At 39.3% G+C, this 19,371-nt stretch overlaps 1 protein-coding gene across 1 annotated transcript in view; it reads right to left on the bottom strand.

Moving 5' to 3' along the window:
* Positions 1–19,371, bottom strand: part of PDGFRB (platelet derived growth factor receptor beta) — a 743,049-nt gene that overhangs the window by 324,277 nt on the left and 399,401 nt on the right. The window contains exon 12 of the mRNA XM_044070754.1: positions 5,782–5,886. Coding sequence (XP_043926689.1) covers positions 5,782–5,886 — 105 coding nt within the window. The remainder of the gene's footprint in view (positions 1–5,781; positions 5,887–19,371) is intronic.

Below are 19,371 nucleotides of genomic sequence, written 5' to 3'. Positions count from 1 at the left end.
CCTCTGCCTCTGGGGCGGCGTCTATCATTGTTCCTCCCTCTGCCTCTGGGGGGAAGTTCACCACGTGCGGCAGGCGCGACTCCCTGTGGTTTGCGGAACCACATCTTTCCACCCTTCTGACCTTTAAGGTATGGTCTAGATGGTGTGGAAAAGTGGACTCCCACGGCAGAGAGAGTCTTACCATCTTGCTCACATCTGGTGAGGGTATTCTTCACCTGAGGTCCAAACAACTCTGAACCATCAAAGGGAGTGTTGGTGAAGGACGCCTTGAAGGGATCAGCAAAATTACAGAGTCGCATCCAGGTGTGACGTCTTAACACAACACCTGTGCCTGTGGCCCTACTTGCTCCATCGGCTGCATAAGAGATAAGCCGTATGGAGGAGTTGGCAATGGAATTCAGGGTAGCCAGCTGGGAGTTAATCTTGTCCTGATACCCCGCAGCAGAAGGATCCTGTATGGTTTCACCCAGCTCTTTGAGCAAATCTCTCTGAAGGCGGGTGAAATGACATAAATAGTTCAGCGACCGCATGGCAAAGGTTGCTGAAGCAAATGTCCGCTTACCGTACCTGTCCATAGTCCTGGACTCTTTATTAGGAGGATGAACAGGTACAAAAGGATCAGCTAATTCCTTCTTAGTGGCGGCTGCTACCACCATAGCATCTACCGATACACCTTTGGTCAGAAATGGTTCGTCTACCAGAGCAGAAATAAATTTAGAAGGCCTCCAAGGGGTAGGTTCCATCGATTCAGGAGCTGCCCACGCCTTTCTGGCCACTACTTCCATCAGTGGGTCGAAAGGAGGGGACACTCAGGAGGTGGAAGGGCGAGACCCAAAAACGTCAAGGTAAACAGACTCGTCCTCGGAGGGTTTGAGGGTGGACCAATTCCCCCTCTGTTTCAGGATCTCTAGATGTCTGAAAAGGAGACATCCTCAGAGGGGGATCTCGGGGAACCCTCAGACTCATCCAAGTCGGTGTCCGAATTGATAGACTCGGGAGAGTCTACGTGCTTTCTCTTGCACTTTCTTTTCCTAGGGGGGTTCCCCTGAAGCTTCAGGGGAGGCCTCGGATGAAGAAGAGGCACCCAAAGTGGGTACCCTATGCTTTGGATCTCTGCTATCAATTGCCAGAGGATGACCAGAGACAGTAACAGGCACTGTAGAGGGAGGAGCTGAAGGAACCAACGTTGGAGCGGACACTGGATCCAGCACGCTCCTCATCACCTCAAAGGCTCCCCTATCAGGCACAGAAGAAAGTCCTGGCTCCGAGGATACCAGGACCGCTCCCGGCGCTGACAAAGAAGGCTCCGAGAATGAAGTCAGGGCCGAACTAACCAGCGCCGACGCTCCGAGAGGGAGAACAGGGTCGGACAAGGGTCCGATGCCACTCGCCCCCTCGGAGCCGATGATGGAGTCCCCGCGCTCGGACCTATCCACGGACGGCACCAATGAAGAGGTCGCAGCAAACAACGCCGGGGCAGAAGGTGGTAGTATCGGCTCCGACGTGGGTAAGGTCCCAGTTCCGACAAACTCCGGCTCCGAACTCAACTGAAGAGTCGGAGGAGGAATCTAAATTGGCACCGAAGGAGCCACAGTCTAGTGAGATGGACTTTGGAGTATTTGGGCCAGTGCCTGAGACTTGACGAGTCTACTGACCACCCTCTCAATGTCATGGTCGGACAGCCTGGAAGACCTGGAAGAATGAGTCCTATGACTCCGCTCCGACAGTAAGGGCGATCCTGGAGCCGAATGAATGGACTCTACGGAGGGTGACCTAGAGCGCTTGCGCACTGTTGTTGGCTCCAATACGGGTTTTGGAGCGGGCAAATTCTTGCTCGCATCGGATCCGACTGGAGCCGATGTCGGAGCACTTTCGGTTCCGCCAGCCGTCGACTCAAGAACTGGAGCCGAGGGTTTGGCGGGCTTGGATGACTTCCCCAAGCCAGACTTAGACGGGGAGTCATCAGGCTTCAATAAGCCCCTCAAAATTAGCTTACTGCGGCACTCCTGCAGGACTCTTGGACTAAATCCGTGACAAACGGAACAAGAGTCCTGCAGGTGCAAGGGTCCCAGGCAATAAACGCAAGAAGTGTGACTGTCTGTCAGAGACATCTTCTGACAGCACGAGTCACACTTCTTGAATCCTGAGACTTTAGTGTCTTTGGACATTATAGTGGACACTAACAATCTAACACAGTCTGCACACACAACTCACTCAAACACTCACACAAGGGGAGAAGTTAAAGGGCTGACTAGGAAAACACACACACACCCACTCAATAAGGGCAAACTATAGGGATAACTATAGAAAAACTAAAGCCAGAAGGCCCGTTTATCAATTTGACTAAGGGGGGCTTAACGAAAACTGTTAAGCTTTTAAGGGTAAGATAATGAACAGATAGGGAAAACTAACCTTAAATTTTAAAAGTCCTCACAAAAAGAAAACATTTTTTACACTGACCTGAGCCGGTAAAAAAAATGCAACCTCGCAGCGAAGCGGCAAACAAGATCTGGGGAGTTAGCGCATGGTATAGTAAAGTATAATTTGACAAAGAGTGAGCACAAAGCATTGTGTGACTTGGAGACTAATTATAGCATAGTTATAAGACCTGCTGGCAAAGGGGGACTAGTGGTGATACTGAATGCTCACTTTTATAATACAGCTATGCAAGAAATGTTATTGGATCCAAATGTATATGTTGAAGTACCAACAGCAATTGTGTTTGAAATGAGTGAACAGATTGCTAGTACCTTATATGAATGCATGTTCATGGAACTATAAAGTAAAGATCTTTTCAATTATTTTACTGTTGAAAATCCACTCATACCTCAAATCCATGGCCTCCCCAAGATACACAAAGACCCATATAACCCGAAATTTAGACCTATAGTAGCAGGGGCAGGATGGCTAACAGAACCTATCTCTATACACCTGGATACGGAATTGAAGACAGCACTCAATGAATACGCATATGTCTTGAAAGACACAGAACAGTTTTTAGTGGACCTTCATGGGGCAGTGAAGCAAACGGGAAGAGCAAATATGGGGATGCTGGCCACAATATATGTCTTTATTTACAAGTATACCCAATGACCAGGGGATAAGCATGGTAAACTCAGTGTTGACAAGGCAGGGACAGTTCTCTAATACTAAGACAGACTTTCTCTGTATGCTACTAGAATTAGTACTTAGAGCACAACATATTTATGTTCAATGGCATATGCTATAAGCAGTTGTCAGGGGTTGCCATGGGCACAAGTTGTGCCAACACATATGCAAACTTGGTTATGGTTAACTGGGAATATGAACATCTATTAGGTAATCCCCAAATAGCCTTTTACAGGCATTTCGTAGATGATCTTTTTATTTTTTGGAAAGGTGATGGTGAACAACTTAAATCCCTGTATGCATACCTAAATACTACTAGTGACTTTTTAAAGTTTACAATGAACTGTTCTGAGATGAGTTTAGACTTACTGGACATTACCATATACAGAGAAAATGACCAATGGTATATGAAATTACATAGGAAACAATGTTACAGACCATCTTTTCTACACAGAAACAGTATGCATAACCCTAAGATTTTTCCTAATATAATCAGAGATCAGGCAATGAGAACATCTCGCCTATGTTGTCAAGAGGAAGTGTATAGAAATTAGTTAATTAAGCTAAGAGCAGGTTTCATTAATAGGGGGTACAGTGAACATGAAATTGATAATGTGTACCATAAAGTACACATAGAAAGGAAAGGTAAAGCAAAGCCCTACTACTCTGATAGAGCAGGTATTGACAGGGTAGGTATCAGGAATAGTGTATTACCATACATTCCGATGGTCTTACCATATACAAGGGATGTGAAAAGGTTTGAAACCATCATACGACAAAATTGGCATATGTTGTTAGTAGAGGAGGATACTACCAACATAGTGGGTGGACAACCACATTTTGCATTGAGAAATAAGAAAAATCTGAAACAGCAGCTTTGCTATCCAAGGATACCTACTCTGATGGATAGCACAGTGAATGGTACCCAGAGATGTGGAAAATGCACACAGTGCATTTATATAGATGAATCAAGGTTTTTTAAGCACCCTGAACAGGGCGTCTATGGGAGCTAAGGAATTATGCTGATTGCAATACTAAGAATGTACTGTATTGTAGCTCATTGCACAACATGTTGCCATTTCTATGTTGGCAAAACTAACCGTCACCTTAGGGAACGGATAAGGGATCACCTTTACTGCACTAGAAAAGGGCAAATGTATAGTGCTTTGGCTAAGCATACATTGGATAAGGGAGATGACCATATATTTTTGTTTCAGGTTTCACACATTCAGAATATCAGTAATAGGATGGGGGACATAGTCAATACTACTGAATATATGGAAGTAAAATGGATTTTGCGTTTAGGAGCACACAGAGGTTTGGGTTTGAATGATAGTGTTCCATTGAAGCCAGTGCTAAAATCTAGAAGGTTAAAATAAAATAAAAAATAATAATACTATTTTAACAAGAGAAGACTACATAAACACATGCAGGGCTTTGGGTCAATATGACAGTATTTCTTGAGCTGCTTCTAGCATAGATATCACTAAAGACAAGCATTTGTTGAGATGTATGTATTAATGCATATGCATTTACTAGGTGGACATGTGCATTTATTAGGCAGAATATATGTATTAAGTTGTTGAGTGTGTACTGCTTATATTTTTATATATATTTTTATACTTATACCCATGCACATAAGTAGTTACTAAATGGGGAACATGAGTATATGTATTTATTCATTCACTTTTTATGTATTTTATTTATATTTATCCACATGTTTTTGTCTTTACATTTTGTGCATGTGGTTGTTAAACAGAGTTTTTTGACTTCAGCAATTAACTAAGAACAAAACGTAACCATAGAAATTAATTAATTGATTGCTGAGTGCTGAATTAACTTTGAGTGCTAGGATTGGTTGTTTTAGTAATGAATTAAAGTATTTAAGTGCTGTTGCTGTTTGAATGCACTGTCTGATGAAGCAATGGTTACCACTGAGAACGCGCTCACCATTTTGTATTAAAAAAGAAGATTTTACTTTGTCATGGTTCAGCTTCTTTATTCCAGCTAATTTCCTACTGGGCCACCTGTATTTCAACAATTTTATTTTAGTTTTATTACTTTTAGTTTGCTTTATTGTGATAAGATTATTCTGATGGGGTTCGGTAGCAGCAAATGAAAGCACTAAAGATTTTCAATAAACTTACAAATATTCAAAGATGCTTATTTTTTGAGGTTTGCTAGCCAGTTTTAACCTGGCAGTGATATTCTATTTCTACAGACAATTTATTTTAAAATATTTCTGAATGCTTGCTTTTTGCCCTTGTGATTGCCGACTTTAAAGCCGTCCCCTTGTCCCCACAAAGATGACCAACATGGCTTGTTTCCTTACTCTGGGAATTTATACCCGTCTCAGGAAAATAGCTGTCAGGAGGGGACCATCATCCATATGCTTTAACTTGGCTATCTGAGGATTAATAGCCTTCATACAGCCTATATTTCCACCAAATGTGAAACAGTTTGTTAAACACAGCCAGCAAATTATAGTCAAGTCAAACAGTTTGTTAAAACACAGCCGGCAAACTATAGCAAACAATGTAAAAGTCAGCAAACTATCAAACAGTTTGTTAATCTCAACCAAACAACAGATAATTCACCCAAACCATAATGGTTAAGAAATTTTTCACAACATTTTTTAGTTAGTTGGGACCACATGATTATGTTGAAACTTACTTTTTAGCATTTTAACAGCCACCTTCATAATGGAATGTGTATTACTTAAACCATGGGCTGTAGCCTCTACGACTCTTCCAAATGCACCAGAACCCAGTGTTCGGCCTAAAAATGAAAATAAAAAATAAATACAGAATTATGAAAAAAATCCAGATTTGAAATGACACACTGTCCACTAACTGTATTTCAAATAGGAAGTTTTCTTTACCCAGTTATTTATATCTACATTTGAAAAAATAGGTGAGTACTATTAGGAAGTTTAATTTATTGTATATCACATTCATTGCAATACTTCAGATAAATGACTTTGAGGAATTTTGTTTTGGTAGACTGACATGAATATACAAAAATAAAACTGAGGAAAGTCTTCTTTTACTAAACAAAAGCATAATGGAGACCTTCAAAAGCAAAGGAACCAGACTGTGTGATAGGCACAGATTACTACTACTACTACTACTACTAATAATAATAATAATAATGTTACACCGACACACATTCCTGGATTACAGAAGACTAGTAGATATATAAAACATATCACAAAGTGATGCATCACATTCTTCATCACATTGAAAAAGTGCCAATTACTATTTTAGAAATGAACAACAAATTAATTTAGTTATTTTACTGATGGCACTATCCAAGCCTGTCATTTATTTTATTTTTTTTGCCACAGCCCAATAAAACGAGTGGGCAAAATATGGTTTAAGATTCAAGAAAACAAAACTGTCAAGTGACATTCTACTTTGTGTTAATGATTTCCAACAGAATAGTGAGAGAGACCATCTTCTGTGTTACAGTCAGAATGAGAAGAAGTGAAGAGGAAATATCAGCAGCTGGTACTTCTAAAAGGAAAAGATAAAGGTTAAGAAAAGAAAATCAGGCCAAAGAAGTAACATCAAATTCAACTTTTTTTACTATGAATGGAAACAGTATAATATTTGTCATAAAGAAACTAACTGTACTTGGAATTGTTACAATAAAAAAGAACTACGTCATTTTCTTTTTACATGATATACAATTTATTAACAAACGTGAAAAGAACTGATTTGAAAATAAACTGGTAGGGATGCACTTTGGTCCTCTGAAATTTAGGAATGTTCAAAAGTTATACTAATTAAAAGTGAAAATTCAGACAGTTAACAATCCAGTTACTGAGCCACATTTTATGTGATGAACTAAGTGCAGGAAAGCATTGGAGGTTACATAATTAATTATGATTGTGCTAAATCAAATTAAGTTTAGATATGTTTGGAGAAACTGCAGCATACCTGATGATTTTCCCCAGAAGTGAGAGGGCAAGACACCAATTGTAAGAGCAGGAAAGAATAAGTGGGGTAGGGAATGGGATACAGTTCTGACCACTGAAAGGCAGCTGACTTAGAAACAGTGCACAGGATGAATATACATGTATTAGAGTGGAACTATGCAAAAAGGGGAATTACCTAACAGACACAAAATACAGGGTTCGACTCTGACCTTTGACGTAAACTGGCTAGGCTTAACATAACCCACAAAGACAGAAAGCATAATATTTACCAATGAACAAGAATAGACTATGTAATATACTGTTAAAGTATGCGAAAGTGTAAATGATATTGTAAAACTGAAGTTTTTTTCACATCACAAATGGGTATGGGTAATTTTTAATATAGCAATAACCCACGCCTGGTTGGGGGTAATGCTGGATTTACCCACAGTTGATGTGGTTTGGTCACGAGGGCGAAGCCCGAGTAGCCAAAGATATCCATGGGTAAATCCAGCATTACCCACACCCAGAAGTGGGTTATAGCTATTATACAATGACATTATTTAAGAAAAAAAAATATTTTTCTTAAATAATGGCATTGTATAATGCCTCCTTGCTGCCCTTCCACAGCTGTCTGGTATTCTGCGGCAGTTCTGATGTACTGTGCATGTGTATGCTTACGCAGTACATCAGAGCTGTGGGCAAAAGCAACGGAGAAAGCAAGATCTCCGTTAACTTTTTACAAACTGTCTCGCTATATTAAAGCAGTTTAACATAGCGAGACAGCTTTAAAAAAAAGCAACGGATAATCAGAGAAAGCAAGATCTCCGTTGCTTTTTACAAAGTGTCTCGCTATGTTAAAGGAGTTTAACATAGCGAGACAGTTTTATAAAAAGCAACGGAGAATCTCCGTTGCTTTTTTTAAAGCTGTCTCGCTATGTTAAACCCATTTAACATAGCGAAACACCTTTAAAAAAAGCAGTGGAGATGGGAAGATCTCTGTTACTATTTTTAAAGCTGTCTCGCGATGTTAAACTTGTTTAACATAGAGAGACAGTGTGTAAAAAGCAACGGAGATCTTGCGTTTTCCGTTGCTTTAAAAAAAGAGTTATACTAATGGAAAAAGTCAGGGCGTCCAGACCTTTTTCCATTACTATTACTCTGATTTACAATGTGCATGCTAACCAATCAGCGTGCACATTATAGAATATTAATGAGGGGGGGCATTGTATAATTAGGAATCTTTAATGATGCAGACAAGAAAAGGGTTAACCATAAGAGACCAGATTTGTATATGCACAGAAAATGTTACGTTGCTTCAAAATTTTATAGGTGGCCTATTTAAACATGAGGTTTTGTTATGAAACATGGGCAAAGGAGTTGCTAGCATTTAAATTTGAAGTATTTAAAAAAGTGACATGTCACTCAAAAGAAAGAGTATCAAGTTACATTAAAAATATAACAACATTTGGGAGGTAGTTGGACTAAAGTACATAATATGAGAAAAAGGTTCTTTACGAAAACAAGGAATGGAAGCGTGGTTAAAAGAAACAAAGATTTATAGTTTAGGAAAAAAGAGTATTTATATTACTAGGTAGGAAGACTGAAGAAGGGAAAATATGAGGAACATTTGGAAGAAGGAAATAAATCAGCAAATGCAGAGAAAAAGATTATGCATAGAGCAGAATCCTTCTTGCATGTGAACACAGAAATGAGGAAACATTTTTTAGGATTTGAAACAAATGTCAAATGATAAAGTTAACCCAGCAGAAAAGACTATTATCTCATTAAATCCGAGTGACACCTCCAGTTGCATCTGCAGCTAACTCCTGCTGACGCCTTTAGGCATCAAATATTGCTTGTTCATATTTGTATCAATAATCCCAATACCATGCTATGTACAAGGTTTTAAAAGATTTCATCTTAAATTTTACACAAGGGCAAACTCAACTGCATTAATGTTTGACCTCAGTCTAGTACAGGTAAATAGATATTAACTGTTGCTTTTATGACAATTTATATAGATACAATTTTCACATTTTTCTAAATATCTCAACTAACAATAAACAACTCCTTAGTCTCAAATGAAATCTCTCAACCAAATGAACAAAATGCTGCTGGTAGTATGTGTGTACGTTGAGTAGTTGCTGAGATATTGCAAGTTGTTTACAAAACATTACAAATGTAATAGTTACTGTGTTTACTGTGACTTATAAAATTCAGAATACTACCACTATAAAAATAGTTTGTGCTGACATTTGCTGTTTATACTTCTTTCATAACACCTATGGCTCCAGAGATATGAACATTTGTTTGAAATGTAATAACATAAGTTGATTCTGTCAAAAAGGCTTAGGCTCTGCTCATTGGAAGTTAGAGTGCAAACTTCCTGAGGTCCATTGGTGTGAATGAGTTATAATGGAAGAATGAAAACAAACTTTAAAGTAAGTAAAGAATAGTAGTCTTCCAGGAACAGATGGACTTGCTTCGAATTCCACACGACACTAGAAGAAAAGCAGTTAGGATTACTTGATAATGTTTTGCAAGAATGGTACAAAACAGATTAAATATAGGAGTATTTTCAAGTTTACCTGGAAGAAAATTAGAAAGAAACTTAAAAGTTGCTTTTACTTATGAAAGTACAGTTGTGTAAAATATTATCATAATGGTAGATGTCGTTCTCTTCAATGTTGCAATATTCATTACATTAGGGATCCCCTGCCAAGGGAGGCCCGATGTCTGGCCAGTATAGTAAAGTCTTTAGGTTCCTTTAAGTTACAGTGTATGTCACACACATGCTCCTTGCGTAGCATAGAGCATAAAGGTGACATCCAGACGTACCATCCTCTGAAATAACAGCCTAAGTAGGAACACCAGTCCAAGGAAAAGAAAAGGCAATCACAGTACATCCAGAACAGAAATGGACCAGGGGGTTGAGGGAGGGAGTAAATACTGCAACAGTGAAGAGAAGGACATGTCCAACCCAGAATTAATGGACATGCTCCACCTAAAGAAAACCTTATCCCCACGAGCCACACTCTCTAGGGATCTCAACCTCACCACAACAATAAATAGGACATGCTGGAGGGATAGATTCCTGTCCCGGAGACTTCCCATGCTTTGGAACAAGATCCCAATCTACATTAGGCAGAGCACCTCGTTAACACTCTTCAAAAGAAATCGTGTCAAGTGGATGGGAAACAGAAAGTTTATCTTGGGGATCAATTCAGTGGCCCTGCTGGACAGAGGCACAGGGAACTAATCTAAGGGGGTGGCGAAAGCCAACACATTCTGGCTAGGCTTATAAATACCTTTGGGCAGATAGCCTAGTAACTACCTATGAACCTATCTACCATTATGGTAAGATTTTACACAACTGTACTATGTCCTGCCATTTCACTGTTGCAGTATTCATTACATTAGGGAGAGTGCCAAAGTTCGTGAAGAATCTTGGGAGGAGGAAGGACCAGCAGAGCCCTCTAGGAAACCATGAAGTATGGCCCTAGAAAAAACAGCTCTTGCTCTGGACATTTCATCCAACTTGTAGTGCTTGGTAAATGTATGCACAGAACTGCAGGTAGCAGCCTCAAGAAAAAAAGTTAGTATCCAAACTCTTGAAAAAAGCACCAGAAGAAGCCACAACCCTAGTAGAATGAGCCATAACTGAATAAGGAAGCTACTTACCATGGAATGAATAACTAAGAAATAGCTTTTGAGATCCAAGAAGAATGACCTTTCTTGCATACAGCTAATTCCAAGGACCTGGGATGAAAGGAAACAAAGAGCTGATCATATTTCCTAACAGTTTTAGTCTTATCCAAATAAAATCTGAGTTGTCTATGCACATCAAACGTGTGCAGCACCTTCTCACTAGCAGATTATAGAGAAGGGAAAAATACTTAAATTAATAGACTGATTTAGGAATAACTCACCACCCTGGGCATAAAAGAAGGATTAGTATGCAAGGACACCCTGTCCTTATGAAACACCAAAAAAGGAGGACAAGCCATAAGGGCTTGAAGCTCAGGCACCAGTCTGGCAGAAGTAAGGGCTAACAAAAATACAGTCTTCCAAGAGCAATGTTGCAAGGAAGCTGAAGCAGAAGGCTCAAAAGGAGCTGGAGTAAATTTTTCCAAAACAATTTTAACATCCCAGGGAGGAGGAATGGGCTTATTATGATGGACGCCAATAAGGAATTGTTTATCCTTAAATCCAGAAGCTAAATGAGGAGATAAAAGGAGAGACAGCTGATAAGTGGGCCTTAACAGAAGAATAAGCCAACCCAGTATTGAGCAATTCACACAGATAAGAGAGAACCAAAGGAACATTCACAGAAAGTGGATCCAGGTTTCGGAAAGACACCAAACAGAAAACTTCTTCCATTTGGATAAATAGGATTTTCTAGTATTGGATTTCCTGGCCTCCTGCATGACCCTAAGCACATCCGCAGAAAAAATGTGTCTATGTGGATTCAAAATCTTATCACCCAGAGTGTTGAAGAGTGGGCAGGTGGGGATGGATAAGAGATCACTTATCCTGTGTAAGCAGGTCCACCCTGTGAGGTAATATGTGATGACTGCCCTTGGCTAAATGCAGAAGAGGGAACCAATGCTGTCTCAGCCAAAAGGGCGTCCCCAACAAGATTTTGGGAGCATCCTGTTGAATTTTAAACATCCTGTTGAATTTTAAACAGGATCTTTGTAATGAGGGAAGGGGAGGGAAAGCTTAAAGAAACATCCCCTTCCAAGAAAAAGAGAGGGTGGCCACCTTCTGCACCAGAGGACCTAAGACACTGGCACAAAACAGAGGAAGTTGTCTGTTCAGAGGGGAGGCAAATAGATCTATTTGAAGAGTACCCCACTGGTGGACAACGTCCAGAAACATATCGCTGTGAAGCATCCATTCGTGAGATCAAGTTAAGAACACGCTCAGAGCATCCGCCACAATGTTTTTATCTAAAGGAATGTAAACTGCCTAAAGAGTCACTTGATACTGGAAAGAAAAATGCCACAACAGGAGTACCATCTGGCTAAGGTCTTGTACCCCCCCCCCCTTTTGCTTACATACCACATCACTGCGGTATTGTCTGTAAATACCTTGAGAGGTCCAGGGGAGAAAAGAGGATAAAAAGCCTAAAGCACCAGCAGAAGATCTCTTGTGTCTTTGATACTGATGTGCTCTTTCTGTTGGTGACCATATCCCCTGCACCAAAAGTTACTCCCCATCACATGCCTGAAGAGTCTGTGAACAGCTCCTGGGAGAGAAGAGGAGGATGAAAAGGGAGCCCTGGATTTAGAGACAACTGCTGGATCCACCAATGAAGTTCCTTCTTGATACAAGGTAGAACAGGAACTACAAATTCCAGAGGATGCACATGTTGAAGTCAAACTGACAGAAACCACAGAATCTTTCTCATATAGAGTTTGGCTAGAGCGAGCATACAGATGGTGGATAGCAAGGAATCCCAGAACTCTCAGAAACTCCAAGGCCATAATACAGGCCAGAGGAAGAAGAGTTTGAAAGAAGGAAATGAGCATCAAGGCTTTGGGAGGAGACAGGGATGTAGGCATAGGCACTGTCTGGATCCTGCACCACAAAAAGCATGGTCCTGAGAAGGAGTCAGAAAAGAGTTTTTGAAGTTTATTGTAAACCACAAGCTTTGCAGAAGACAAATGGCAAAATTAAGATTTTACAGCAAGATCTCTGGAAAGAAGTCTGAAACAAGAGGTTACCCAAATAAGGAAGTACTTGGATCTCCTGAATCCTGAAAAAAGCAATCACAGCAGCGAGGCATTTGGGGAATACCTTTGGGGCACTAGAAAGGCCAAAGGCCAAAACAGAGAACGGAAAATGCCAGGAAGCAACAGAGAAACATAGAAACATCCTGAAAAGGAGACAAATTGGGATACAGAGATAAGCATCCTTGAGATCCAGAGACAGCATACAAGCCTGAGGAAACAAACGATGGCACCTTCAGAAAAGTGTTTAGATGAGAGAGGTCTAGAACTGGTCTCCAAGTACCCTCTTTTCTGGTTACTAGAAACATTTATTTATTTATTTTACATTTGTTGACCAGGAAAGTCCGAATGGATGTATGTCCATTATCAGTGGAGGCCTGGGGAGAAAAGCTCCACACTTACGTTTTAAGGAAAATATGAGGTGTATACAGAAGCATTCAGATTTACATAGTACCAAACTTAACACTGACTAGTAACATAGCATTGAAGCTTAATATTTAACATATTTACATAGACTTGAACACATCTTTTACAGTTTTAGGTTGAGGCATTACATAATGGTGAACACTGTTAGTAGGGGTTGCATTTTTTGCTTTATACAGTTGACTTGTGAGCAAGGTAGCCATAGTAGGGAGCATAGCAACAAAGAGAGCAAAGATTAGACACAGTAGGGAGTATAGCAGCAGGAGAAGAGGCAGAGATGGGAAACTGGATAACAGGTTAAGTCAGAAAAGCAGCAGAAGTAAGTAGCTAATTATAGAGTAAGAGTAGATGTGAAAAGAAAAAAGTGTAGTGGATAGATAACAGTGACCTAGCAGTGACACATGGGTATTGACTAAGCAGTATGAATTAGAGGTGGAACTGGAAGGAAGCTAGAGAAGTTACATTCTTTTGATGATGAAGCTGAAGTCAGAGGGCAAGAGTAAGGGGAGAGGGTGGGGGGGTGGTCAGCCAGGTGGGGAACATGTGCATATCCATGTGTGCTTTAGGTGTTCTTTCAGGAGTCTTTTAAAGGTAACCTTTTAGCCTGCTGAGGTAATAGCAGTAGGTAGGATGTTACAAATTTTGCCTATGTAGTTAGGGAAGAGGGAGTCCCCTGCTGTGTTGTTGGTGACCTTGATTATTTTTTTGTCACTACAGCGAAGTTGTATAAGACCACAATAAATTATTTCAAAACTTTTTACACTTTTAATGTGTCCTACAACCTGTACAATTCAATTGAAAAACAAAGAATTCTGTTGGGGAAAAATACAAAAAATAAAAAACATACAATAAGCTGGTTCTATAAGTGTGCACACCCTTAAACTAATACTTTGTTGAAGCACCTTTTGATTTAATTACAACATTCAGTGTTCTCGGGTAGGAGTCTATCAGCATAGCACACCTTGACTTGGCAATATTTGTCCACTCTTCCTTGCAACAGCGCTCCAAATCTGTCAGAATGCGAGGGCATCTTTTGTGCACAGCCCTCTTCAGGTCACCCTACAGATTTTCTATTGGATTCAGGTCTGGGCGCTGGCTGGGCCATTCCAAAACTTAATTTTCTTCTGGTGAAGCCATTCTTTTGTTGATTTAGATGTATGCTTGGGGTCATTGTCATGTTGAAAGGTAAAATTCCTCTTCAGCTTTCTAGCAGATGCCTGAAGGTTTTGGGCCAAAAGTGACTGTTATTTGGAACTGTTCATAATTCCCTCCACCTTGAAAAATCCGCAGTTCCAGCTGAAGAAAAGCAACCCCAAAGCATGGTACTGCCACCACCATGCTTCATCATGGGGATGGTGTTCTTTTGGAGATCCGAAGGGTTGTCTTTGTGCCAAAAGTACCTTTTGGAATTGTGGCCAAACAGTTCAACCTTGGTCTCATCAGACCATAACATATTTTCCCACATGTTTTGGGAGACTTGATGCATTGTTTTACAAATTTCAGCCAGGCCTGGATGTTTTTCTGTGTAGGAAAAGGCTTCTGTCTTACAACTCTACCCTAAAGCCCAGACATATGGAGAATACGGGAGATTGTTGCCACACGTGGTACACAACCAGTACTTGCCAGAAATTCCTGCAGCTCCTTCAGTGTTGCTGTAGGAATCTTGGCAGCCTCCCTGACCAGTCTTCATCTTGTTTTTTCATCAGTTTTGGAGGGACGTCAGTTCTTTGCAATGTCAATGTTCTCCCATATTTTCTCTACTTTTGATGACTGTCTTCACTGTGTTCCATGGTATATCCAATGCTGTGGAAATTTTTCTGTAACCTTCTCCTGACTGATACCTTTCAACAATCAAATGCCTTTGATGCTTTGGAAGTTCTCTGAGAACCATGGCTTTTGCTGTATAGCAGGCAATTGAGTAAATGTCAGGAAATACTACTAGGACAGCTGAACTTTATTTGGGGTTAATCAGAGTCTCTCTAATTGATGGCAGGTGTGCACCCAAGAAAACTGAATGCTGTAATTAAATCAAAAGGTGCTTCACCAAAGTATTAGTTTAAGGATGTGCACACTTATGCAACCAGCTTATTGTACATTTTTTATGTTTTTATATTTTTTCCCCGAACAGATTTGTTTGTCTTTCAACTGAATTGCACAGGTTATAGGTCACATTAAAGGTGGAAAAGTTTTGAAATTATTTATTTTGGTCTCATTTTTTTATCTCACAAAAACTGACATTTTAACAGGGGTGTGTTCACTTATTATATCCACTGTAGGAATACCAAAAAAAAAAAAAAAAGGTAATAAAGGAAAGAAATGTACCAACGATGGTATTAAAAGGACTACCAATGGAAAGAAGAAGAAGAGAAAGAAGCACACTCACATGAAGCTACGAGTGGAGCAGGTAGACAGAAAGAAGATTGAAGAAGGACGTTAAGCAAAAATATGGAGAGATAAGAGTCTTAACAGAGATAAACTTACTTTAGAAAAAGCCAAGGCTTGAGAAAAGGACAAACGCGTCTGACCTACGAAGCGGCAAACGAGATCTGAGGTAATTCTGAGAGGAGCATTATGGGTAGTGCCTGGCTCGAGTGTTTGGAAGGCACGAGCTGAAGTAACGGCTGAATCAGTTCTGAGGCTCAGAACCGATCCCACTATCAAGTACTGAGAGAAGATTGACAACTTCATATCAAATATATCTCCACTTAAGAAAGAATAACCTACTGTCACCAACTCAGCAGACACTGCCCTTCTATCTTTCCTAAACACAAAAATATACATCTAAATGAAAATGAAATTACTGCTTCAATTTTCTTAAATTTGAGCAAAGCATTTAACACAGCATTTCATTTTCTACTATTAAACATGCTTGACAGTCTAGACAAGAGCAGTTCAACAATACATCAGATTATGACTGAGTCTCTGACCATTACAGCTTATTATGCGTTTGATACATGGATGCAAAGAAATTCAGCTTGATAGCAAAGCTCGAGAGATGAATCTTTGCATCTAGTTGAGAACACAAAAAGCTAGTTATGACTGTAGATCCAAATCACAATTCTTTGCAATGCATGGAGCTTTAACTGTTGATGTACTACTAGAATATCAGTTAAGTAAAGAAAAAAGGAAAGAAAGAAAGCAAAAGTGTAGGCGTGCAAAGTGTTTTACTGGCTTTGAAAGCTGGTTAAAGCAATTAACCCTGATGACAGACTGCATTATACCTCTCATCTTCTTTGCTTACGAATTCTGGACAAATCCAATAATTAAAAGAGGGGTGCAAAGACTCAAACTCAAGGACAGTTTTTAGACATTGCTCCAAGTCACTTACAGTTAGCAGAACAACAGGTTTTGCCTCAACATGCATTTTCTGAACAATAAGAATTATGAAACTCTAATGACTGACAATCTATCTAGCCATCCATCCACAACCCTTTTTCCATTTCTGCACTAGTCCTGCCATGGAATGATTGGCACCGATTGACTATAATATTCAGTGAATCAAAAAAAATTGAGAGAGACAGAGCCAAAATATTAGTTAAAATCAGGATGCTTTGCTAATTGAGGGACAGTTAAAAGGCACAGACAGAAACAAAGTGCTCCTTGTAGAATTAATTGCTTTAAATGCGGCTACACACTTCATTCTATCAATTTTCTTAATAGGAGTTAGGTGACCTTGTGACTTCAGGTGGTAATGTCAGCCATGCCATGGGAAGTGAGGTGGTGGATATGTAACATATGCCAGCACAGCTAGCTGGAATTTTGTAAATAGTTATATGTCATTTGTATATCAAACTGATTTGTACAGCTGCTTGTGCTGAAAATGTATCTGTGAGATTTGCTTGTGTTAAAATGTATCAAAGGTGTTTTCTGCTGGAGAGAAAAGAAATTTGCATACATTATTGCAGCTGTTTAAATGTATACATTGTAACAGCATATTCTGGAAGGGAAGAGGTTAATCCACTTGACTCTGAAAAAAAATATGCTCGAAATTAAATTACTTTATGGGTTAAGCCATAAAGATGTTATCCCACAGTTATGAAGGGAGCCAGAGATGCAATGTCTCTACTATAGAATAGTTTGTATCTCCTGTAGGAAGAGTAGAATGGTTTAATTGTTTTATGGTTTCCAGATGCTTTAATAAAACTTAGCTGAAGGTCTATTGTGTATTGTAGCACATAGGTGTTAAACCCTGGCAGCTTTTAGTTATGGGGGACAGTGCAGGAAACAGAGTTAGATTTTCTGTATCTGTGAGAAACTTTCCATCTGTGTTATTTTTAATATTGCCTGTGATTGAAATTCTAGTTATTTGGTATTGTCACGATCTTTTATTATTTATTATTTTCTAGCCTGAAAATATGAATAATGCTGTTTTAATATGTCTTGTCTGTCTAAAAATTCCTACATGTAAATATCTATTATGTCTTGTCTGTCTATAAATTCCCACATGTAAATATCTAATGGTGTTCTTCACTGCTAGCTTGTTCTTATAATTCTGTTTAAAACACATATTATTGTTATAATTCTGTATAAAACATGTATTATTGTTATAATTCTGTATAAAACATGTATTATTGTTATAATTGTGGAGGTTTTCTCCCTGGGCCTCCACTGTAAATGGACCTAGTCCAGTCAGACTTTCCCGATAACAAATGTAAAATAAAATAAATAAACTTCTCATTCTGGCCGGTCCTTTTGAGAAAATTTGCACATATTTATTTGGTGATAACTGTGGCTACTCCTGAAAGCCTTGCTGTTTAGTCAACATTACCATTTGTATTAATAATAACTTCACTCAGTATAATGGGATACCCTTTTAACAGCCTTACAGTAATGGAGTGGTGGCAGTCTGGACAGAAAGTGGCATAACTAGTAAATCTGGGCCAGCCTTTCCCAGGTGTGTGTGTGTGTGTGTGTGTGTGTGTGTGTGTGTGTGTGTGTGTGTGTGTGTGTGTGTGTGTCTGTGCAAATTAAATCTCAAAATGTGTTTGCCAGCTATTTGGGGCAGGGACCTGAAGCACTGGTTACACAGTGCCAATGGGAAGCCTTACTGGGGACCTGGGGACATTCAGATATACAGAAATCGGGACCCAAGGATGAGTGTGTTCCCTGTGTGCTTTTAAGGGAAATTGTGCTTGATGCAGAGAGGTCTACATTTGGAAATATTGAGTGTATCCATTTGTATTCCAAGTAAACGTCCCTCTCCAGTGTCAGTAGTGAGGATTCAGGCTCCTTGATTACTGGCCCAGAGTGCGGACGTCACAGTCCTTAAAAAAGGTTTGTTAGCCACTCCTAAGCACTGTTAAAGTAGGGTCTTGTGCAAGGGTAGGGTAGGGTTCATCAAGTTTATCCTTCTTCCAATTTCAGAGTGCAGTTACAGTGCTCTGTGCAATTCATGCCAGGAGATCTCTCTTGGAAATCCCAATCAGTAGACACCTACTCGACTTTCCTACTCATTACTGTAGGAGTCCAACAAGGATATCTCTGTTCCTATATTATTCAACATATTCATCAATAATATGTACAGGGTAGTAGAAAATGCGACCATTATTCAGTATACAGATGACTCTAACTTGATATCCTTAGCTGATACTCCTGTTCAAATTTAAATACAACTACAACTTGCCTTTCACAGACTACAAGACTGGCTTACCAAATCACAATTAATACCGAATGCCAAAATCTGCAACATGATTTATAAGCCATGAAATAAAACTGTAAACTTCTAAAAACAAAAAGATGTTGCACCAGGGTATCCTTAAATCCCAAATGGGTTTATTTTTAGCACTTTCATTCACAATTCTCACAATGAACTTTTTTCAGGCAAACCCCAGACATACAAATCATTCTTAAATAAGGCATCCATTAAAGCATCATTAAATCCATCCCACTTTCTTAAAGTGCAACTCCATATTTACCCCTTTCATAAAATTAATAACTTAATATATAATATTATACAACAAATAAACCTTAAACATGCAACATAAATATAATATGCACATTTATAAAACAGATTACAGTTCTTACTACAAAAAAAATGAAATTCACATATATGTATATGTGCATATGTATAAATTTTTAAAAGGTAAATATTTTTATTTATCTAATGATTTCAATTTTAATACATATTTAATTGGGCAACAATCATTTAGACCTGGCTAGGCATGTGCATTCAATCTCAGTTGC

This window comes from Protopterus annectens, chromosome 4.part1, assembly GCF_019279795.1.
Source record: "Protopterus annectens isolate FY-2018-M chromosome 4.part1, PAN1.0, whole genome shotgun sequence".
NCBI lineage: Eukaryota > Metazoa > Chordata > Ceratodontiformes > Protopteridae > Protopterus > Protopterus annectens.
This window is presented reverse-complemented; position numbering and strand designations above follow the sequence as displayed.